The sequence below is a fragment of the Somniosus microcephalus genome, chromosome 22 (genome assembly GCF_052327205.1).
Source record: "Somniosus microcephalus isolate GS21.2 chromosome 22, FLI_Smic_1.0, whole genome shotgun sequence".
NCBI classification, from domain to species: domain Eukaryota; kingdom Metazoa; phylum Chordata; class Chondrichthyes; order Squaliformes; family Somniosidae; genus Somniosus; species Somniosus microcephalus.
The window spans coordinates 19,255,574-19,279,955 of NC_141008.1; the positions used below are offsets into that span (position 1 = coordinate 19,255,574).

The 24,382-nt window shown below is 46.8% G+C and overlaps 1 protein-coding gene across 2 annotated transcripts in view; it reads right to left on the bottom strand.

Moving 5' to 3' along the window:
- mmp28 (matrix metallopeptidase 28) overlaps positions 1-24,382 on the bottom strand; it is a 181,939-nt gene that overhangs the window by 127,402 nt on the left and 30,155 nt on the right. For both annotated transcript variants that reach the window (XM_085964242.1, XM_085964241.1), the window contains exon 2: positions 11,376-11,455. In XM_085964242.1, coding sequence (XP_085820368.1) covers positions 11,376-11,455 — 80 coding nt within the window. The remainder of the gene's footprint in view (positions 1-11,375; positions 11,456-24,382) is intronic.

The window sequence follows — 24,382 nt, forward strand, 5'->3', positions numbered from 1 at the left end:
GCAACAGATCAACATCTGGGGAACTGCACCCAGCAACAGATCAACATCTGGGGAACTGCATCCAGCAACAGATCAACATCTGGGGAACTGGAACCAGCAACAGATCAACATCTGCGGAACTGGAACCAGCAACAGATCAGCATCTGGGGAACTGTACCCAGCAACAGATCAACATCGGGGGAACTGTACCCAGCAAAGCATCAACGTCTGGGGAACTATACCCAGCAAAGGATCAACATCTGGGGAACTGTACCCAGCAAAAGATTAACATCTGGGGAACTGTACCCAGCAACAGATCAACATCTGGGGAACTGTACAGAGCAAAGGATCAACATCTGTGGAACTGTACCCAGCAACAGATCAACATCTGGGGAACTGTACCCAGCAAAGGATCAACATCTGGGGAACTGTACCCAGCAACGGATCAACATCTGGGGAACTGTATCCAGCAACAGATCAACATCTGGGGAACTGCACCCAGCAAAGGATCAACATCTGGGGAACTGTACCCAGCAACAGATCAACATCTGAGGATCTGTACCCAGCAACAGATCAACATCAGGAGAACTGTATCCAGCAATGGATCAACATCCTGGAACTGTATCCAGCAAAAGATCAACATCTGGGGAACTGTACCCAGCAACAGATCAACATCTGGGGAACTGTACCCAGCAACAGATCAACATCTGGGGAACTGTACCCAGCAACAGATCAACATCTGGGGAACTGTAACCAGCAACGGATCAACATCTGGGGAACTGCACCCAGCAAAGGATCAACATCTGGGGAACTGTACCCAGCAACAGATCAACATCTGGGAAACTGTACCCAGCAACAGATCAACATCTGGGGAACTGTACCCAGCAAAGAATCAACATCTGGGGAACTGTACCCAGCAACAGATCAACATCTGGGGAACTGTAACCAGCAACAGATCAACATCTGGGGAACTGGAACCAGCAACAGATCAACATATGGGGAACTGGAACCAGCAACAGATCAACATCTGGGGAACTGTACCCAGCAACAGATCAACATCTGGGGAACTGTAACCAGCAACAGATCAACATCTGGGGAACTGTATCCAGCAAAGGATCAACATCTGGGGAACTGTACCCAGCAACAGATCAACATCTGGGGAACTGTACCCAGCAACAGATCAACACCTGGGGAACTGTACCCCGCAAAGAATCAACATCTGGGGAACTGTACCCAGCAACAGATCAACATCTGGGGAACTGTACCCAGCAAAGGATCAACATCTGGGGAACTGTACCCAGCAAAGAATCAACGTCTGGGGAACTGTACCCAGCAACAGATCAACATCTGGGGAACTCTACCCAGCAACAGATCAACATCTGGGGAACTGTACCCAGCAACAGATCAACATCTGGGGAACTGTACCCAGCAAAGGATCAACATCTGGGGAACTGCACCCAGCAACAGATCGACATCTGGGGAGCTAAAACCAGCAAAGCATCAACATCTGGGGAACTGTACCCAGCAACAGATCAACATCTGGGGAACTGTACCCAGCAACAGATCAACATCTGGGGAACTGGAACCAGCAACAGATCAACATCTGGGGAACTGGAACCAGCAACAGATCAACATCTGGGGAACTGTACCCAGCAACAGATCAACATCTGGGGAACTGTACCCAGCAAAGCATCAACATCTGGGGAACTATACCCAGCAAAGGATCAACATCTGGGGAACTGTACCCAGCAACAGATCAACATCTGGTGAACTGTATCCAGCAAAGGATCAACATCTGGGGAACTATACCCAGCAAAGGATTAACATCTGGGGAACTGTACCCAGCAACAGATCAACATCTGGGGAACTGGAACAAGCAACAGATCAACATCTGGGGAACTGGAACCAGCAACAGATCAACATCTGGGGTACTATACCCAGCAAAGGATCAACATCTGGGGAACTGTACCCAGCAAAGGATCAACATCTGGGGAACTATACCCATCAAAGGATCAACATCTGGGGAACTGTAACCAGCAACAGAACAACATCTGGGGAACTGTACCCAGAGGATCAACAACTGGGGAACTGGAACCAGCAAAGGATCAGCAGATAGGAAACATGCACAAGGCTCACCTAATTTTTCAGCAAGTGTCTCTGTTCCCTGCATGCTTCATTGCACAAGTGATGTGGGTATTTTTTGCCCGAAGCAAATTTAAGCAGCTGCTGTGCTGTGACCCGAGCCAACCCAATGTATGTCTTCCCATTGGTGTTTCATATCACAAGCGATAAAAAAAACCTTATGAAAGAACAAATTCTTCTTCAGTGTAGGTTCTAGGGCTTCCTCTCTGCCTGATAGGTATACAAGAATGCTCTTGCTATAAAGATGCAAGGCAAAACAGAATACCCACTTCATTTTCTTATCTGTTACAATAAGATACACCAGCTGAACTCCAGAAAATCACAGTGGGTTTGATTTACTGCCCGTTCCTATTTGCCACGAGGGCATTAAAATTGAAGCACATAGTGTCGACTTCCAGCGAACCCGCTGCCTGCGCAACGGAAGCGTTGGTTGGGCAGCGTTTGAATTTTGTTGGCCACACAGCCCAGGTGGTCCAGGTAGGTTAAGGGGAAGGGGAGACGACCCCTCACCATTCCTCCCAGGGTGCGGGACGTGGAGCATTGAGCGACGGGGAGGTCGATTTTTTTAGTCAGCTGCTCCTTCTGGGCCTACAAAAATCATTTAAAAAAAGCTTTTGATAAAAAGTTTTTTGGAGCTGCTGCGATGGTCCCTCTACGTCAAGTTGTTAATGGGCGGAGCATATGTAGCGCAGGCTCCGCCCCGTAGTACTACAAAATTGCATTGGGTCCTAGTGACGTCAAAGGATACCGATTTTCATGGGATAACGAGGCTCCAGTGGGAGGCTGGGCTACTTATTTCGAGGGTCTGTGGCAGGAACGGGGCGGTAAGTTGTGCACCTCCATTTTCAGTGCGCTACTGCCCCGTTCCCGCCCAGAGACGGTGATCATCCCCCCAGTGTATGCTATTCACCAAAGGAAGTAAGCCAAAGGAACAGGATGGGAGGGTTGAGCTGCTGTCAAGACCAGGAGACAGCAAAAGTTCCTGTGGAAAGAAGCACAGCGTCAGGCCCAGAACTTACCTCAGACTGTGCAAATTCCTACAGCTGGATATTTTTACATATTGTTTCTGGGGATGTGGGTGAGGCCACATTTATTGTCCACCCCTAGTTGTCCTGAGGGCATTAAGAGTCATCCATGATGTGTGGGACTGGAGTCATATGTAGGCCAGACTGGGTAGGGGTGGCATGTTTCCCTCGTTGAGATTTTACGACAATCTGGCAGCTTTCATAGTTACTTTATCTGGTGCTTGGCCAAAAATTACCTGAATTACTAAATTCAATTTCCCAACTTGTCACAGTGGAATCTGAACTCACAACTTCTGGATTGGTTTCCTACATTACAACAGTGACTCCACTTCAAAAGTACGTCATTGGCTGTAAAGCGCTTTGAGACGTCCGGTGGTGGTGAAAGGCGCTATGTAAATGTAAGTCTTTCTTTCTTTCTTATTGCTAGTCCAGGACTAAGCTACCATACCCATATAGACAACCAGCCTGGTGCACAGTGAGTCAGCCACAGAGTAAGAAGCTACAGACAATCCAGAACCGAGTAATATCGTGTCCCACACTTCATCTGCTCAAACTATCAGCACAACATCTGTGCATTCCAAATGATAGACGAGAAGTTTCTGAGACTCCAGCGGAGGTACCTGCACAAGGCAAGGACTAGCCCATCATTGTCACTGCTGATAAAGAGAGAGGGGCTGGACCGACCCCAGGCTACACTGCTTGCGGATGGCAGATCTCAGCAACATTCAATTACAGAGAGGATTACGGGCCAGGAGTCAACTGAGTGCCACTGAAATCCACATTGATAGCTACAAATTCTGGAAACTCCAACAACAATTTGCATTTAATGTAGTAAAACGTCCCAAGGCGTTTCACAGCAGCGTAATCACAAAATTGACACTGAGCCAAAGGAGGAGACATTAGGACAGGTGACCACAAGCTTGGTCACAAAAGTAGATTTTAAGGAGCGTAGCAAAGGAGGAGAGAGAAGTGGAGCGCCAGAGAGGTTGAGGGAGGGAATTGTAGAGCTTAGGGCCCAGACAGCTGAAGGCACGGCCACCAATGGTGAAGCGAAGGAAGTCAGGTATATACAAGAGGCCAGAACTGAAGGAACTATGGCCTAGAAATTCAGTGGGCTGCGTCACCAGTTAGCGTGCACTTAGTGGCTTTAGCGCCACTGGCCACGCCTCCCGCGAAATTTAGTGGGGCGCTAATGGCGACGTTAGCCTGTAGCGCTGCACCGCCACCAATGATGTCATCGGTGTGCGCAGCGCCCCGCTACCGCCCCGATCACGATATTTGGTCGCGCCCCCCGCTGTAACGCCGGTCGCAATTTGCGACTGGTTCAGGGGGGCCTACCAGTGGCGGTAGTGGCGCTAATTAAAGGGGAGGTGCGGGGCGGCCATTTTTTTTGCTGGCCGCTTGCCAGCACCTCCTCGCGCCACCCTCCCCAGCCGCCCGAGCTCCCCCCCCGGGCAGTGCCGGCTGTGTCCCAAGAGCCCGGCACTTCTCCTCAGTGCCGGGCTCTTTTGCCGGCACTCGCGATCTCTGATCGCGCTGGTGCAGACCCCTCCCCTTTAAGAAGGGGAGGAAGGCCTGCAGTACCGCAGCGCGCCGTGCCGCAGCGTGTGGCGCTGCAGCACGTTGCGCTGCAATATTCAGTTGCAGCGCCCCCAAGAGGGACGCGGGGCGCCTCGATCAGTGCCCCGCTTCCGTTTGGGGCACTGAAACTGAATATCGGGATGTCGCAAGCGGCTCCGTCCGGAGCGGTAATTCCGGCGCCCAGGCGAGCTTGGCACCCCAAATGGGGCGCCACTGAATTTCTAGGCCTAAGACTTATCAGAGGATTGTAGGCTGTAGGAGGTTGCAGAGATAGGGAGAGGTGAGACCATGGAGGGATTTGAACACATGGATGAGAATTTTAAATTTGAGGCATTGGTGGACTGGGAGCCAATGTTGGTCAGTGAGCACAGAAGTGATGGTGAACGGGACTTGGCGCAGGTTAGGATACGGGCAGCAGAGTATTGGATGAGCTCAAGTTTATGGAGGGTAGGAGGTGGGAGGCCGGCCAGGATAGTGGTGGAATAGTAACAAAAGCATGGATGAGGTTTTCAGCAGCAGATGGGCTGAGGCAGGGGCAGAGACTGACGGTGTTACAGAGATGGAAATAGGCGGTCTTAGTGATGGAGAGGATATGGGCTCGGAAGCTCAGCTCAGGGTCAAATAGGTCACCAAGGTTGCAAACAGTCTGGTTCAGCCTGAGACAGTGGCCAGGGAGGTGGGGGTGGGGGGTGGGGGTGGTGGATAGAAGACGGGGTGTGAAAGGGGTAATAAATCGTGGGCCATCCTTAGCTAGCTCCCAATGTTATTAACTTGGTTCTTGCTTATGAATCCCAGCTGTCTGAAGTCGCTCTGTACCACTACAGCACCTCAGTCACTGATTACCAGTCCAGCACTCCGTATAGGTTTGGGAGGGAACAGTTTGCAATTTGGATATTGACCAACAGTAACAGGAGCCTGTGAATCAAACATTGTAAGTCAACCCCACCCAATTGTGGATGAGACAGAAAGGTTACCAAATATTACACAAATTAAGTCTGAACAAACACATACCTGATCTAAGCACATAATTCACTGCCATTGGAACAGGCCAGTGATCCAAGTATAACATCTCTCAGGAACTTTTACCCGAAAACAAGGCAGCCCATTAGTGCAAAGGTGAACGTCTGGTTATCTAGCTGACTATTCACATATAATATATATAAAAATCTATATACTCAAACTCGGATGTCTTCCAACAAAAAGGTACCACAAAGTCATTCTGTAAGGTTTGCCTGTATGCAAGTTAAATTATTCCCCATGAGTAGAAAGAATGTGGGTTAATTTTGACTTTTGGTGATAGCGTTAAACGGGTAGTATCAGATTGGCCGCCCGTTATTCATCTCTCCCAATTTTTGCTTCCATTGAAGGAGCGATGTCGAACAGGCGGCTGACCCGATATTGCCCGATTGACACTATCAGCCAAAGTTAAAATTAATCCCATTGTTTCTGGCAAAAAGGGAAACAGTAATAAAATGGCTTCTCAAATAGACTTGCAATGCTGCAGATTGACAAATAAAGTTGATGGAGCTGGTTAGTATGGTGCGTTAGCCCACTCTCCTCTTCACTTCTGGGACTTGAGTTCAAATCCAGGCCAAACTGATGGGTTGAAAATCACGATGATCTATTGCCTGTAAGACATGAAATGAGCTTGGGAGTCTCAGCCTAGTTCCTGTTGGACTTGAACCAACAGCACAAAGCTACCCTTTGGCAACTTCACACAGAGAGGACACAAGGATGGCTGGTGTGGGTGATGGAAGCATCATGTTATGGGGTAGCAATCTGAGCTTCAGGCAAAGAATAGGGAGCTTTACTCTGTAGCTAACTGTGCCTGGGCTGGGAGTGCTTGATGCTGATGGCAGCAGTCCTGAGCGCTGAGGTCCCTCATTTTGATGAAAGAAAGCACTTGCATTTATATAGCACCTTTCACGACCTCAGAACATCCGAAAGCACTTCACTGCTGTAATATAGGAAACACGGCAGCCAATTTCCGTACAGCAAGGTCCCACGAACAGTAATGTAATAATGACCGGATAATCTGTTTTAGTGGTGTTGGTTGAGAAATAAACAGTGGCCAGAACACCAGGGAGAACTCCCTTGCTCTTCTTTAAAATAGTACCACGGGATCTTTTACGTCCAACTGAGAGAGCAGACGGGGCCTCGGTTTAATGTTTCATCCAAAAGATGGCACCTCCAACAGTGCAGCACTCCCTCAGCACTGCACTGAAACAGTCCTGAGGGCTGGTTATCTAGCTGTCTATTCACATATAATGTATAAAAATCTCTATACCCAAACTCGGATGTCTTCCAACAAAAAGGTAATCAGCCTAGATTATGTGCTCGAGTCTCTGGAGTGGGGCTTGAACCCACGACCTTTTGACTCAGAAGAGAGAGTGAGCCAAATGAAAATCCAGATTACGAGCATCGAGGTTTGTGAAAGTGAGTTTAATTTTAATATGTTAGCCCTGAAGTTCTGTAGGGGTTCTCCTGGTCTCTTACCTTAACTTTAGTGGGAAACCGACAGCGCCCCCAGAGAAACGGTGTAAATGGCCATTTTCAACCTCTGCGGGGTACCACAATTCTCCTGCCAAAGTTAGGGTGGGACACCGGGAGAGCCCCCAATGGAATCTCAGGGCCATAGTGGTAGAATTACCGCGGAATGTTCTGATCAACCACCATACCTTCGGCAGAAGATCGGCGCAAATGACCGTTGTGTGGTTTCTCCGGGGATTCCGCCAAAGTTGCGGTAAAACGATCAGGAGAACCGCCTGTGGAAGTTACTGCCAATAGTCTTTAATCCTGAAACATTGGTGCGAGACCATATCTATTTTCCTTAAAGGGAAAGTCCAGGCTCGAAAGAATTTGTGTTTCAGTACACAGAATGTTCGGACTTGCTGAGTTGGCCCTTATTCAAAAATCAACATCTCAACCTTCGGCAATTCGATAAAACAGGTTTCAGGGAGACCAGTCTCCATCAATGTAATGAGGCATTTATTGCAGTAGACAAATCAGTAGCATGTCACCAGATAATGTTACATTGCTCTGCAGTGTTCAGTGAGATTGTATAACTCAATAGAAGGGAGTGTTTTTAATTAAAGTGTTACATGGAAGCAGGTTCTTACTGGTGATGAAAGTGGAAGTTTTTGGTCTCCGCATGCAGACAGGCACATATACACACACACGCATAAACACGCGCACACACACACATATACACACACGCATAAATGCGCGCACACACACATACACACATGCATAAACACGCACACACTCATAAACACCCACACACACATATACACACACGCATAAACGCGTGCACACACATATACACACATGCATAAACACGCGCACAAACACATATACACACACACACACATAAATGCACGCACACACACATACACACATGCATAAACGCATGCACACACATATACACACGCATAAACGCGCGCACACACATACACACGCATAAATGCACACACACACACATATACACACGCATAAACGCACGCACACACACACACGCATAAACGCACGCACACACATATACACACACATAAATGCGCGCACACACACATACACACATAAATGCGTGCACACACATACACACACGCATAAACGCACGCACACACACATATACACACACACACAAATGCGCGCACACACACATATACACACGTGCACATACACATACATGCTTGCACACATACATGCACACACATACATACACATACACACATACATGCTTGCACATATACATACACACGTACACACACATGCACACATACAAACACACACACATGCACATACAAACACACACGTGCACACATACACACACATGCACACATGTGCACACATACACGCACACATGCACATACACACACGTGCACACATACACACACACGTGCACACATACACATACACACATATGCACACATACACACACGTGCACACATATGCACACACACACATGTACACACATACACACACACACACATACATGCACATGCACATGCACAAAAAAATGACCCACCAAGCGCAACTGATATTTGGAAAAGGCAGACATTTCTCAGGATATAAATGGGCGCAGGTCACTGGCCCTGTGTAAACATGACATCGAACATCTAGAGCATCAGACTAACTGGTGCAGTCCAAGCCTTGTGTTGACTGTTCCACCCCAATGAAGGCAGATGTCTGTGGTACGGCCGATGAGGAAACTCTGAGCTTTGACAATGAGAGAGGCTGGAAGCCATTACTCGGCGGTCAGGTATGAGGTGATGCACTCACATATCCAGGATTTGGTGCCTGCTGTACTTGGGTTGCAGAGAGGGAAACAACACTGCCTGTCCAACTATAGAGGTTCAATGGTGTGGGTTCATGCTGTGGTTGGGGGATGCTGGCAGTGCAGTCACACATTTTATGGTGAGTTGTGCTGCTCACTGTTCCACTCAGGGGAATTGCTGGTATCTGCTGTCCACCGAGCAACGGCTCCAACCTGCACTTGGAAATTGTTTCATGACCAACCATTGACTATCCTCCTTCTGAGGAGGGAGGAGGTGAATGGGGCTTCTTTGGGGTTGAATTGGTTTTAAATGAAATGACCGGCAATCAAAGATCGGAGTCAAGTCAACCATTCCAGGTGGGCAGCGCAGCCATAGATGTCCCCACGCTTGTTCTTGGAAGCAGTTTGCTTTGATAAGCTAGTTTAACCAGTCTTACATATTTAAACTGCCGTGGCTACAACCATACATTTAATAAAATGGTTCCTGTGCAGGATGAAGACATTAGCCAAGTTTTTGCTGCCACAACAGTGGGGAGTATGATGGCGCTCGCCGTTAATATTCCAGCAAGATTTGGGCCATTCCGCTGTTAGCTTTGTGAAAACGGCAGCTCGCCCTCAACCTCCCCATGAGCTTCATGAAATTGCTGCATTTGTACATTCATTGCCAATTAAGCTCACCACAGAAAGTTAGAGCTGTTACTTCAAATTTTACATTGGCCCAGAAATTCGGGTCGGGAGCTTGGTGTAAGCCCCCAACCTGCACTTACCTAGCGCGCCGGCCGTTGAGCTGTGGGCCCCCGTGGGATTCCGATCCTGGGCCTCCTCCAACTGCCGGCGCACAGTGCTTGTGTATCCCAGGGGCGCAGTTAGTTCGATGCGTCCCCTGGGATCACGTGGGCCATGGGGAGCCAATCGGAGCAGGGAATACTTCATTCATAAGTTTGACAGGAAGAGCTGTCAAACTTGTAACTACTATAAGCCCCAAAACAATCTCTAAATCTTCAAATAAATTTTTTTTAAATCACATTTTTTAAATAAACTATAAATTATATGAAATAACTATTTTAAACAATAATTTAAATTTTTGAAAAAAATTATTTTATTTATAACGGGGCTAAAAATAAACTTACCTTTCTTTAAAGTATTTAAAAATAATAAACCTGTGGAAAAAATGTTTTAATTTTAATTAATTCACCACTTACCTTGTAAAAAGCAGGCCTTGCGACTGCTTTTTACATGTCGAATTTCTGGAGACTTACCTTCCCGGGAAAACCTGCAAAAAAAACGTAAGTTCGATGCGCACGCGCAGCCTCTCCTGTGCACGCGTTCGACCTCTGAACCCCTTCTTTCAGAGGAAAGGAAGTGCCGGTTTCCCGCGCATGCGCAGTGCATGCAGGAAACTGGCACTTCCATTGGGCTTACGGGCGAGTACCCCGTGCGTACTCACCCGTGGGGACCCGAATTTCTGGGCCATCGTTAATTTTTTTTCTGACTTTTCCTTTGTCTCTTTTTCTCTCTCTCTCTCTCTCTCAATCCAATCTTTCTATTCCTCTCTTTATTTCTCTTTCTGTACCGAATTTGACTCTAATTCACCTTATTTCCTTCGCCGACGTTCCTCTGTTTATTTTTAAATCCTTAAATCTCATTGGTTAAGGAGATATGTGGATGGTCCCATCGTTCACCAAGCTCGCACTTCCAGCAACTTACGCCTCAAGGTGCCGGGTTCCAACTAAATCTGGGCCATTGCGTTTTCCCAAAGCCATTCACAACTTAACTTACATTCCTCCACAAGAGGATTAGTTGAGCTACATTTGCGGAGGAGAGATTTTGAATCGTTGCCTTCTCTGGTTTATTTCAAGCTATCCATCACCCACCTGCCCAATAATGGCTGGCGGAACAGCACAGACTGAGGTCTTTTTATGTTGGCAGACCTTTTTTTGATACCTTCAGCAGAGCCAGTTTTTGTTAAACACTTTCAGCTCTGCTAGGTTGCGAGCAGTTGAAAATCACCCGTCAAAGTTCAAGGCCCAAGCAGTAGAAAAAAATGCATATCCAGTTCTCTAACTCTGAAATGGAATCTCCTCAATCCTAGTATCCTGACTGCTAACCCCATCCTATATCCCTCTAACCTATCCGACAACACCCAAACAAAATCTCCAAGTCTTTAAATGAAGTACAAATAAAAGAAAGAAGTTTTTGTGCTGATCTCCCTTGTTTAAGGCCTAGCTAATAGGCTTACACAACACGCTCTTAATTACGTGCTTACAATAAGTGCCCCCAGCCAAAAAACCCAGCCCAGAATGAAGTTCCTAGGCTTGACTTTAAAGACCCTTGATGCTGCAGCTGGTCAGTTAACCTTTGGGTTAAAGCCTCACCTCACTGCCTCTTTGACCTGAGCAGAATTTAGTCCCTCAGGAGGTCCAGGTTCAAGGTAGCCGTACTTTTCTAAGAAAGCCTGGGGAAGAAAAGGAAAAAGGAATCTATTAAAATCAGAGCAACAGAATGAATGAGAGCAGTATTGTGAAATTAAGTACCAGGGTCCACACATTCCACTTGCTATAATAAGGCAATGCTGTCCATCTGGGTCGCTTCTGATCTACCAGAATGGTTACTGGCTCCAATAAATTCACAGCTTGCTATCAGCAGTTGAAGAGGGAACCTTACCATTCATGTCCGTCCAATGTTCCTTTCCTTCCTCTGGGAAAAGCCTCTGCTCGTATAGTATCGCAGAGGGAACATGACGTGGGGGAAGAATTTCTCTGTGCACTGTGTGTAGCGATGAATGGATTCTTTATAAACAGGTCCCCGATTTTGCTACATGTAGTGTACGGAGAAAACCTTCCCGCCTTATGGGTGAATTATGGGCCCTTACTCATGTCCAGTGTCTGTAGTTGATTGAATAAGTCAAATTTGTTTTTTGTTTCATAAGCTTCTGGAATTTCCAAGGATTTTGGGGGACCGTATTCTGCATTTCCGTCCATTTTTCCACAAAAACCGCAAACCAGTAGCCTTGCCCTTCACTCTGTGGCACTGCATGTTAGCACAGCTGAGATCTTAATAACCCTTAATAACATAGAAACATAGAAGATAGGAGCAGGAGTAGGCCATTCGGCCCCTCGAGCCTGTTCCGCCATTCAATGAGATCATGGCTGATCATCCAAGTTCAGTACCCTGTCCCTGCTTTCTCGCCATATCCCTTGATCCCTTTAGCCTTAAAAAATATATCTAACTCCTTCTTGAATATATTTAATAAATTGGCCTCAACGGCCTTCTGTGGTAGAGAATTCCACAGGTTCACCACTCTCTGGGTGAAGAAGTTCCACCTCATCTCTGTCCTAAATGGCTTACCCCTTATCCTTAGACTGTAACCCCTGGTTCTGGACTTTGTAGCTTGATTTTAGAACACCATCATTCTATTATAAAACAATTAGAGAGAGATATCTAAAAGCATGGAGCATTTGTTAAATTACAACCTGGGAAGGGGTGGTTTAATTGGGTTGTCTTGTTTTGGCACCAGTCCAGAGGTAGCTCTCCAGCCCTAAACAACTTGGGCTAATCAACGCTTGTAAACAATTGGTTAGTACCCTCTTATATCCCTGTAAATCCCAGTGGTTATTCGTGATGCTTGGATAGTAAACATGGCGTTGAAACGCAATGTCAATCTGCCAGTCTTGTTCTTCTTTCTGATCCAAATTCAAGGGATACACCACAGGGTATCTTTCATGGTGAAACTTTGCATTTGTAATTGTCTTAGTACTGTTTATTGTGCAATGTGCTCAGAGTGGATGAGGCAGTTTAAATCTCTTTCATTCCAGTGCATCTGAGAGAAAGCAGAAAAAAAGCAGCACCAGATATGGGCTGACACTCCAGTGCAGTACTGAGGGAGTGCTGCACTGCCAGAGGTGCCGTCTTTCAGATGAGATGTTAAAAGAGATGCCTGCCCTCTCAGGTGGTCGTAAAAGATCGCATGGCACTATTCAAAGAAGAGCACGGGAGTTCTCCCCGGTGACTTGGCCAACATTTATCCCTCAACCAACATGACTAAAACATTATCTGGTCATTATCACATTGCTATTTGTGGGACCTTGCTGTGCGCAAAATTGGCTGCCACTTTTACCTACATTACCACAGCAACTACACTTTAAAAGTATTTCATTGGCTGTAAAGCGCTTTAGGACAGCCTGATGTCATGAAAGGAGCTATACAAGTGAAAGTACTTTCTTTCTTTAATAAAAAAAGTAATTTGACTTATTCAGTCACTTTAAACCAGGGGACATAATGCTACAAACTCAAATGTAGCACCTCAGGATGCTGTTTCATAGGAATGCAGGGTCACTGGGTTATCTTAAACACCGCTTTCCTGTAATTCAATACCATCTACACATCATAATTGATTGTCTATTGTTACAGCTCTAATTATGGTCAAATGTTTTAATGAAGGGCCCAGCCCAAGTTGTTAAGCTATCTTTCTCTATCAGCTGCTGCCCAATTTCAATTTATTATAGTTGCACACTTTTCATTCTGGGAATTAATTAAACCATTGAGAACAGTGACCCACCCAGGGTCAGGAAAGGCCCAACAGAGAATCATTGCTCAGATTCATTTGAAACTTGAACTAAGGTTTCCCTCCCTTTCTGCTCGCTCAAAAATAAGAGTGGTAGAAGTTAATGCGTATAGTAATCTCGGATGTAATGCTTAAGTTATCCACTAGATGGAGACAAATGCAAAGGGATTATAATTACTAGTCTTAAGGTAAAATTGCATTATGGGTAGAATTACATCATAGCATCCTCCATGTTTTGCTTGTGCAGTAGAAATACAGAGTGCATGCCTGTAGCTGTTCTCTCCTTATTCTGGGTAATTAAAAGTAAAGTTTTGAGTTCCTGAAGTCTCACTTATTGTAGTTATTGGACCTTACTACTCGGATATAACAATGCGGCATGGAGGAGTACCCAACTGGACCACTAGGAAAGAGAATCCATCAGAACTAAAGCCAGTAGACCATCTTACATCAATTATTCCTCCAATTTACTCCCCTTCCTGTTCCCCACCAAAGTTAGTGACTCTTGGAGACAGTCCCTCAGATGGCAGCATCCCTCCGACACCTTGCCCATGTGGCCAATCTTCATGCTCAAGCCTACACAATGAGTGTCAACCAGCTATTTGATCCCAAGGGCTATAATAGTTGAGCTTGAGCTTATCCATGCCCTAAACACTCAACTTTCAACCAGGACTCTCTGGACTTGGATCAGGAGCAGGTCCCTGACTGAAATTTACCTTCCCCCCCCCAAGACCAATTGTAACACCTCAACTGCTGGCCCAGCTAAGAACATAGAACTCAGACTAGACTGGGAACCAATTCTGGCACCTTCTGATCCATGTGCCTCAGTACCACATGATATGGTGCTTTTACCCATTGGGGAATCAGGGGATTTTTGAAATGGAAATTGAAATAAGTCTGTGAAAAGTGGTAAGTTAGTGGAGTGGAGAGGTTATAAGTTAGGCCTTTGTATACCAGAGAGTTATCATTGTCATCATGGTCCAGGCATTTCTACATTGGTCCAACTTAGACAGATCTGTTTAAAAATCATAGAATGATTCCAGCACAGAAGGAGGCCATTCGGCCTGTCGCATCCATGCCGGTTTTCTGCAAGAGCACCTCAGCTAGTCCCACTCCCCTGCCCTTTCCCCGTAGCCCTGCAAATTTTTTTCCTTCAGGTACTTATCCAACTCCTTTTTGAAAGCCATGATTGAATCTGCCTCCACCACCCTTTCAGGCAGTGCATTCCAGATCATAACCACTCGCTGCATAAAAAAGTTTTTCCTCATGTCGCCTTTGGTTCTTTTGCCAATCACCTTAAATCTGTGTCCTCTGGTTCTCGACCCTTCCGCCAATGGGAACAGTTTCTATCTACTCTGCCTAGACCCCTCATGATTTTGAACACCTCTATCAGATCTCCTCTCAACCTTCTCTGCTGTAAGGAGAACAACCCCAGATTCTCCAGTCTATCCACATAACTGAAGTCCCTCATCCCTGGAACCATTCTTGCAAATCTTTTGTGCACCCTCTCTAAGGTCTTCACATCCTTCCTAAAGTGTGGTGCCCAGAATTGGACACAATACTCCAGTTGAGGCTGAACCAGTATTTTATAAATGTTCATCATAACTTACTTGCTTTTGTACTCTTTGCCTCTATTTATGAAGCCCAGGATCCCGTATGCTTTTTTACCGCTTTTTCAACCTGCCCTGCCACCTTCAACAATTTGTGCACTTTTACCCCCAGGTCTCTCTGTTCAGGCACCCACTTTAGGATTGTATTCTTTAGTTTATATTGCCTCTCCTCATTCTTCCTACCAAAATGTATAATTTCACACTTTTCTACGTTAAATTTCATCTGACACATGTCCGCCCATTCCACCAGCCTGTCTATGTCCTCTTGAAGTCTATCACTCTCCTCCTCACTGTTCACTATACTTCCAAGTTTTGTGCATCTGCATATTTTGAAATTGTGCCCTGTATCCCAAGTCCAAGTTATTAATATATATCAAGAAAAGCGGTGGTCCTAGTACCGACCCCTGGGGAACACCACGGTATACCTTCCTCCAGTCCAAAAAACAACCGTTCACCTCTACTCTCTGTTTCCTGTCACTTAGCCAATTCCGTATCCATGCTGTCACTGTCCCTTTTACTGTATTCCATGGGCTTCAACTTTGCTGACAAGTCTATTATGTGGCACTTTACCAAACGGAGGTTATTCTTATATCAGGTTTAAATATTCAGTCATTATGGGATTACCGCTCTTCCAACATAGAGAATATTACAAACTGGAATCTAATCAAAGGGGTTTGATGGTTTATATATCGAATAATGGACCTGATTGTGAGCTACTGAGAAAATTGCAGCCGCAGACTTCAAGAACCGTCTATGCTGTACTGATCAAAGTTGTTGTAATGAGCCTCAAACAACTGTTATGGATGATATAATAGCAAAATACTGCGGATGCTGGAAATCTGAAATAACAACCAACAGAAAATGCTGGAAATACTCAGCAGGCCAGGCAGCATCCGTGGAGAGAGAAACAGAGTTAACGTTTCAGGTCTGGGACCCTTCATCAGAACTGGAAAAAGATGGAGATGTAACAGATATTAAGCAGGTGTAGAGACGGGGGGGGGGGGGGGGGGTTAGGAGGGGAGGAAGGAATTGAAAGAACACCCTGTACTTTTGTAAGAGGCAGGAAAGATAAAATGTTGCAAATGGGAATGGCAAAAATCATACAGCATGAAAAATGGGGGCAGGGATAATTATCTGAAATTGTTGAACTCAATGTTGAGTCCGGAAGACTGCAAAGTGCCCAATCGAAAGATGAGGTGCTGTTCCTCGAGCTTACGTTGAGCTTCATCAGAACAATGTAATAGGCCGAGGACAGAGAGATCAGAGTGGGAGTGAAGTGGAGAATTAAAGTGACAGGCGACCGGAAGCTCAGGGTCACCCTTACGGACTGAACGGAGGTGTTCCGCAAAGTGGTCGCCCAATCTGCGTTTGGTCTCCCCAATGTAGAGGAGACCGCATCGTGAGCAGCGAATACAGTATATTAAATTGCAAGAAGTACAAGTAAATCGCTGTTTCACCTGGAAGGGGTGTTTGGGGCCCTGGACAGTGGGAAGGGAGGCTGATCATTGTCTAAACTCCTGTAAAATCCGACTGTTCTGTTGGATGAATTTGTGGTTTGCAAGCGTGTTCCAAATTGACGCTTCAGATACGATCACACCTCTATGAAAGGTTGCCCTTCGACTGCCCTGGGACCTACCAAGTGTCAGCAATGCCACATTGGTAGCTCTTTTGCCTGAGTCAGAAGGGTATAGGCTCAAGTCCCACTCCAGAGACATGGGGGGGAATTTTTACCCCAAAAAACGAGTGGGTTGGGGTCGGGTGGGAAGTTAAAGTGTTAAAAAAACGAATCCAGCCTCCAACCAGCCCGCTTCCGGTTTTAATAAAGGTGGGACGGGGGGCAGGCAGCCAAATCACACCCAAGAGGCGGGGCGTCCATTTAAATATTATAATGAGGCTGGCGTGACTGAGATTTAACCAGCATTACAAAGTTAACTCTGGTTGATCGGGTTTCGCTGGCCTCTGGGAACCCGCCAGCTAAAGTAAGGCAAGGATTGCTGGATCCAGGAGATAAGTGCCTTTGTCCCTGCCTCACCCACCCACCGTGATCAGAGACCTCCCAATGAGGCCTCCAATCTTCCCCCCCAGGCCTCCTACCCACCTCACGAGGCCTCTGATTCTCCCCCCCCACCCCACCCCCAGGCCTCCAATCACCTTCCCGCACTCCACCCTGTACCCACCTCAGACTGGCCCCATTCCTCTCTCCCCTACCGATGATCCTCAGGCTGACCCCGATCTTCTCTTCCTCCCCCCTGATGCCTCGGAGTCCAATATTCCCCCCCCCCCGCACCCCTGCCCCCCGATGCTCTCTCCCCCCACCTCCGATGCTCTCTCCCCCAACCCCCGATGCTCTCTCCCCCCACCCCCGATGCTCTCTCCCCCACCCCCGATGCTCTCTCCCCCCCACCCCCGATGCTCTCTCCCCCCACCCCCGATGCTCTCTCCCCCCACCCCCGATGCTCTCTCCCCCCCACCCCCGATGCTCTCTCCCCCCCCACCCCCGATGCTCTCTTCCCCCACCCCCGATGCTGCGGCCCCGATCTTCTCTCCCTCTCCACCGATGCTCCAGAGTCCGGCCCCCGATCGTCTTTCCCGATGCTCCGTCCCTGATGTTCTTCCCTGATGTTCCCTCCCTCCCTCCCCCGATGCTGCAGCCCCAATGCTTCCCTCCCTCCCTCCCTCAATCCTCCTCCGGCCCCAAACCACCCCCCCGGCCCTTACCCGATCCCTCCCACCCTCCTCTGTGGCCTAGCTCTGCAGGCCTACCCACCCGCAGCTAGTCAGCCTCTCCATCTGGCTGGCTGCGGGCGGGAAACAGAGGTTTGAAATGCAAATCAGGCCCTGCCGTTAAATTCAGCAGGGCCTGCAGGAAACCCGTTCTCCCGGCTTTCCCGACTGCTTCCTAGCACCCCCTCCGCCCCTGCTCCTAACCCGCCTCACAATTAAAATTCCAGCCATAATCTAGGCTGGCACTCCAGTGTAGTACTGAGGGTGTGCTGCACTGTCGGAGATGCTGTCTTTCGGATGAGACATTAAATCAAGGCCACATCTGTCTTCTCAGGTGGATGTAAAGGATCCCAAGGCACTATTTTGAAGAAGGGCAGGGGAGTTCTCCCCCTTGTCTTGGCCAATAGTTATCCCTCAACCCACAAGTAAAGCAGATTATCTGGTCATTTATTTCATTGCTGTTTGTGGGACCTTGCTGTGCTCAAATTGGCTGCTGCAACAGAGCAGTATCTACACTTCAAAAGTACTTCATTGGCTGTAGTAAAGTACCTCAGCCCTTTAGGATGTCCTGAGGTCATGAAGGGCGTTACACAAATGCAAGTCTTTTTCTTTTTTCTTTCTCAACAGAAGCACTGCATAAATGAAGCATATGAGGCAAAGCTTTGCCCCGGCGGAGCATTGGTCGGCTGGATATTTCAGTAGGGGTGATATACCTATCAATTCATCCAATGAAAAGCGACGAGTTAAGAAAGTAACTATAGGTTTTTATTGGCTAAATAACAGAGCCCACCCTCGTGGGTGATCGGATACAACAAGGAGGAATGCCAGCCAGTCGACTACCTTTATACCTGGGCAGGTAGGTGGAGTCATGGGCGGAGTCAGCAGTGGTCAGCCCAGGTATAGCAGCGTGACAAGAGGCGACCTCGTATAGTGATACAACAGTGTGAACAGTGATAACCATAGAGTAACGATATAACAGTAGCTATAGTGTAACGATAGTGAACGATAAAAGTGGTTTACCACAAGGGGTAACGGAGGATTCGCCGTGTAATGAAACCCTACCTGTGCTCCTAGTTATTTTTCCTGCTCCGTCCATGATTGAAAAGGTGGGTGAGTAAACAAGCCCCCAATGCCCCGTCAATGCCACGAAGAAGCAGGATTCACATGAGCAATCCAGGATGAAACTTTCCACCCTCCGAGAAGTGCCTGATTTCTGCTGAGAAGAGAATCCCTGCAGGTTGGCACTTTGGGTGCACTGTCATGGTCATGTGGATGCAGCATGTAGTTGTGGGTATAGAAAGAACTGCCTTAAGGGGGAAGGGTAGAACAGGAGCAAAGAAGGAGACAGTTTCAACACATGACCGCCTGGTCTCCAAAGGATTGGGGTAATGTCCATACTTTGTAATTATTACTGTCTGTAACTAGTTGTACTGTAATCATTAGAATGATTGATTGCCACCGTATTGGTTGTCCTGTCGAACTGATCTAATCCCAGCTCAGAGAGGGCAGCTAAGAGGCTATTGAACCTGCGCTGACCCACTCAATGACCCACAGTGTCAGTGCTTTCACAATTAACCCCCTTGTTCCAGGAACGGAGTTTTTCCTTAATCATCGGACTTTTTAATAAGAGCAGTCTTGCTGTCAGATCTAAACACTAGTAAACCCAAGCCAAACAGTCCAATCTGGCTTCCTGCCTACATTCAAAAATAAAATAGCACCTAATATGGGGTGAATAAACATTGACAGTTCATATTATACATATTTTCCCACACTCAAAATGTGAGATTGTGAGCATTGATTTAAGTTATTTTCCTCTTCGCCCTCACCTCTCTCTCCCACTCGTGCTGGCTAGCATTCTACAAGTCATGGTCGTCCAGGGGTCACTTCAATGGTTGGTCCTTCATTCAGGAGCCTGGGGAGTGGGCAAGTTATGTTCAGCCATGGGGAGAGGGTTGGGGTTGGGGGGGGGGGGGTATCATGGACACGTCTAATTCTATCCTTCGCTGGGTCCATGAGAATCATTGGCGAGTGATCAGGAGTGGGAATCCTGGCTGACATTTCCCTAATATAGGAACATGATGGACAGTTGTGGTCTTCTGCTATCTTGGCTGAGGTCAGAGGTCAGCACAGATCAGGGAGAAGACCTTGGACCTTCCTGGTCTGTAGAGCTCAGTATCACACTAGATCAAACTTGGAGGAGCTACAATTTTAAATAACTACCTACAAACTTAAAAATATAGAATAGAGTAGAATAGATAATAGAATGAAATGCAGCCTCAGCTATACATTGGGCGACACCATGACTGAGGGGAAGGGAAACGCAGGGGGCGATCTTGGCGTTGTGTGTTAATTGGGTGGGGAATGGGTGACGTGTACCCAGCACTGCCCGGAGGAGTCAGCGTGGGAGCGACCCATTTCAGTTCGGAGATCCTCATTACCGTGTGGTCGGCATGCTGCCAGCGCGAAACCTGCTCCCAATAGTAGATTGTGGACCTGGAGACAGGAAATCGGGCGGGGCAGCTGAGTGGGAAGGTCTGCTGTGGCATCGTAAAGGGCAGGAGCAGATGCGCCAGTCTTGAAAACAACACGCGTGTAACATTTCTGCAGCAAATGCATTAGATGTGGAAATCTTTAAGGCTCTAAACCCACAAGTGGTCTCAGGACTAAGGATGTCCCACTGGGGCCCTGATGCCTATTAATTTCATGTCCCAAGACACCAATAATTTTGCTTCCACTTGTGTGAGATTTACTCTTTCGCCCCACCCACGATCCGCAATACAGTGCGTCTCCACTGCCACTGAAACCAGGTTTGCCTTGGCCCTTTTATATCTCCTAGTGCGGCCGACCATCGGAGAACAGCGTGAAAACATAGAAACATAGAAGATAGGAGCAGGAGTAGGCCATTCGGCCCTTCGAGCCTGCTCCGCCATTCAATGAGATCATGGCTGATCATCCAAACCCTAGCACCCGGTCCCTACACCGACAGCCATCCCACCCAAGCCCTATCCCCGTAACCCCATGTATTTAATCCCCCCTAACACTAAGGGCCAATTTTTTTTTATCATGGCCAATCAACCTAACCCGCACATCTTTGGACTGTGGGAGGAAACCGGAGCACCCGGAGAAAACCCACGCAAACACGGGGAGAATGTGCAAACTCCACACAGACAGTCACCCGAGGCCGGATTTGAACCCGGGCCCCTGGCGCTGTGAGGCAACAGTGCTAACCACTATGCCACCGTGCAGCTACACTTTTATCATGATGTGTGACAACTTGAAGCTGAAGGGAGGAGGAAGGGTGGGCACCACGGCAGATTTGGAGCTTAGGAAGCACCAAAGAGCAAAGCTCAGGAGGAGCAATGGCCTTAGTAGCATCAACAAAAGATAGAAAGGCAGGAAAGGTTGTGATGGAGAGAGAGGTTGGAGGCTAAGAATTCAGAGAACAATCACATCTCAGATGACCAGTTTTGGGCTAATTCAAATGTTTTGATCTCACCATATAGCATTCATTAAAAAAATAACTAAATTATTTACACAGAATAAATGATCATATATGCACAGTAAGCTGTTGTATTTGAAAGTCATATACAAATCGAGACCATATAATTAAGAAGATGTACAATAATGCATATTATATCAGAGCGCTATTAAGTGGCTGTATGGCATTCTACTTCTATTTTTAGCTTATTGGCTGAATGGATGCTTTGTTTTGTTCAACAAAGATCTTCATCTCTTGCCAAAAAAGTTTTATTACCACAAACATTTAAATTAAGATATTTTTCCATAAGCATTGCATTCACAATGACTCATTTTAATCAGCTTTCTGGCTCTCGAGATGGCTCAGTGGGCAGCACTCTTGCCTCTGAGTCAGAAGGTCTGGGTTCGGGTCCCACTCCAGGGACTTGAGCATATAATCCAGGCTGACACTCCAGTGCAGTGCTGAGGGAGTGCTGCTCTGTTGGAGGTGATGTGTTCCGGATAGGACCGTTAAATGTTAATCACTGACACATTTTCTGTCATCTCCAGTATCTGTGGACCTAGACCCTTGCAGATGAGATGTTAAATCCGAGGCCCCGCCTGCCCTCTCAGGCAGACATAAAAGATTCCGTGGCACTATTCGAAGAAGCAAGGCGTCTCGGACAATATTTATCCCTCGATCAACATAACAAAAGCAAATTATCTGGTCATTATCACATTGCTGTTTGTGGGAGCTTGCTGTGCGCAAATTGGCTGCCGCGTTTCCTACATTACAACAGTGACGACACTTCAAAAAGTACTTCATTGGCTGTAACGTGCTTTGGGACATTTGGTGGTCGTGAAAGGCGCTATAGAATTGCAAGTCTTTCTTTATTGTCTGTCTCAGTGAGATAGCCAATCTGTGCTGAATGATGGGTACTTATATACCATGGACTGCTGGCTGTAATTGGTCAAGCTCATTTCACACCAGGTCCTTACAGCCAACAGATAAGGGAAATTTCCATCCTATGGTCTTCCTTTGGGCATCTTGGCCACAGTTAATCCAAAGCACAGTTTACCTGGTGGGGTAACCAGTGTGCAGTTCAAATGGTCAGCGTTGGCTCTGAAACAATCTGGACACAGAACCTAGAATCTAATCTCGCAGCTGCAGTGATTCACCACTCTGGTAAATGAGATTAAACTATTGGCTGGCACATTCCCCGCTCCCTAAAATAAACAGTCTCAAATCAGTGACATATTTTTATCCGGGCCTTAAGTTCAAGGTAAATATTGGCACTAAACACATCTCTTGGAGCCGTACCAGTCAGTCACTCAAACAGATTAAGGCGACTGAATAAAAGGGACAGTCTGCATTGCTGAGAATGAGAAGGGCAGTGGCTCACCGCATTGTATGTTTTAAAAAATATTTAATGTTTTACCAAAAATGAAACCGCGCGGGTGAATTTCATCGGTACTTGTCCCGCTCCACTGGCAGAATTTCCGCGGTAATCATGCATCTGGACAGAATAGATAGAGAGAAACTGTTCCCATTGGCAGAAGGGTCGAGAACCAGAGGACACAGGTTTAAGGTGATTGGCAAAAGAGCCAAAGACGACGCAAGAAAAAACTTTTTTACGCAGCGAGTGGTTAGGATCTGGAATGCACTGCCTGAAAGGGTGGTGGAGGCAGATTCAATCATGGCTTTCAAAAGGGAGTTGGATAAGTACCTGAAGGAAAGAAACTTGCAGGGCTACGGGGAAAGGGCGGGGGAGTGGGACTGGCTGAGGTGCTCTTGCAGAGAGCCGGCACGGGCTCGACGGGCCGAATGGCCTCCTTCTGTGCTGTAACCATTCTATGATTCTATGACTGGCTAAAAAGAACATTTATAGCAAGACAAACTAAGAAGTGGGGGTCTCTCCAAAAACCCATTTCTTACAGTTACATCACAGAAAGAGGCAATTCAGCTCAACTGGTCTCTGCCGGTATTTGTGCTCCGCACGAGCCTTCTCCCGCGCCTCTTCATCTAACTCTATCAGCAAAACCTTCTAATCCTTTCTCCTTCATGTGCTTATCTAGCTTCCCCATCTTGTGGTGGAAATTCTCTTTGTTAAGGTATCATGGTGGCAGGCAGAAGAGAAGGCTACACACTTTCAACTACAAAACTGCCTGTTTCCAGATAGAAACTGTATTGTGGTTCTGCAGTTGTTCTATTACCCTTCTTTTTATACACTGGCATGGTATTCATGCTCTCTGTCTCTCTCTCTCTCTCTCTTGCACTCTTTCTTTCTCTATTAGGCAGAAGAAGAGTCAGGTGTGGTTAAAAGCAACTTTTATTCACCACAGAAGTGGTTTCATCGAGGCCAGACCAACATTACAAAAGTGGAATAAGGAGATTCTTTAGAAAATAGACATCTTCCAAGAAAACCGAAGTTCAAAATATTATCTATACGTTTACCGAACCTTTACTACACTATCTAAAACATCTTAACCAGGTTATGACCTCCTGCTTTACCAAGTTTATTTTTCAATTTTAGACAACACTTTAAATAATTTCCTGCCTTGTAATTCTTTCCATGCTTCCTTCGTGGTTGTAAGTAAAAAAAACACAATGTTCCAATCCTAATTAGTGCAATTACTATAATGCTTTGCCAAGTTTAGTAGGGCGGAAGATTGAATACAGCAGGGTAACCATCAGATACTGAATAAACAGACCCTGCCATCACGTTGGGGCTGTTATTTTAAAATATATAATGAGGACTAAAAACCCAAAACCTAAGGAAAGATTCTTCATACCAAAGGTCTCTGCAACAGTACTTAGAAGTTGAATGTACACAGGAACTGGAGGAGGCCATTCACCCCCTCGAGCCTGCTCCGCCATTCAATTAGAAACATAGAAGATAGGAGCAGGAGTAGGCCATTCGGCCCCTCGAGCCTGCTCTGCCATTCAATGCGATCATGGCTGATCATCCAAACTCAGTACCCTGTCCCTGCTTTCATAGAAACATAGAAGATAGATCATGGCTGATCTGTA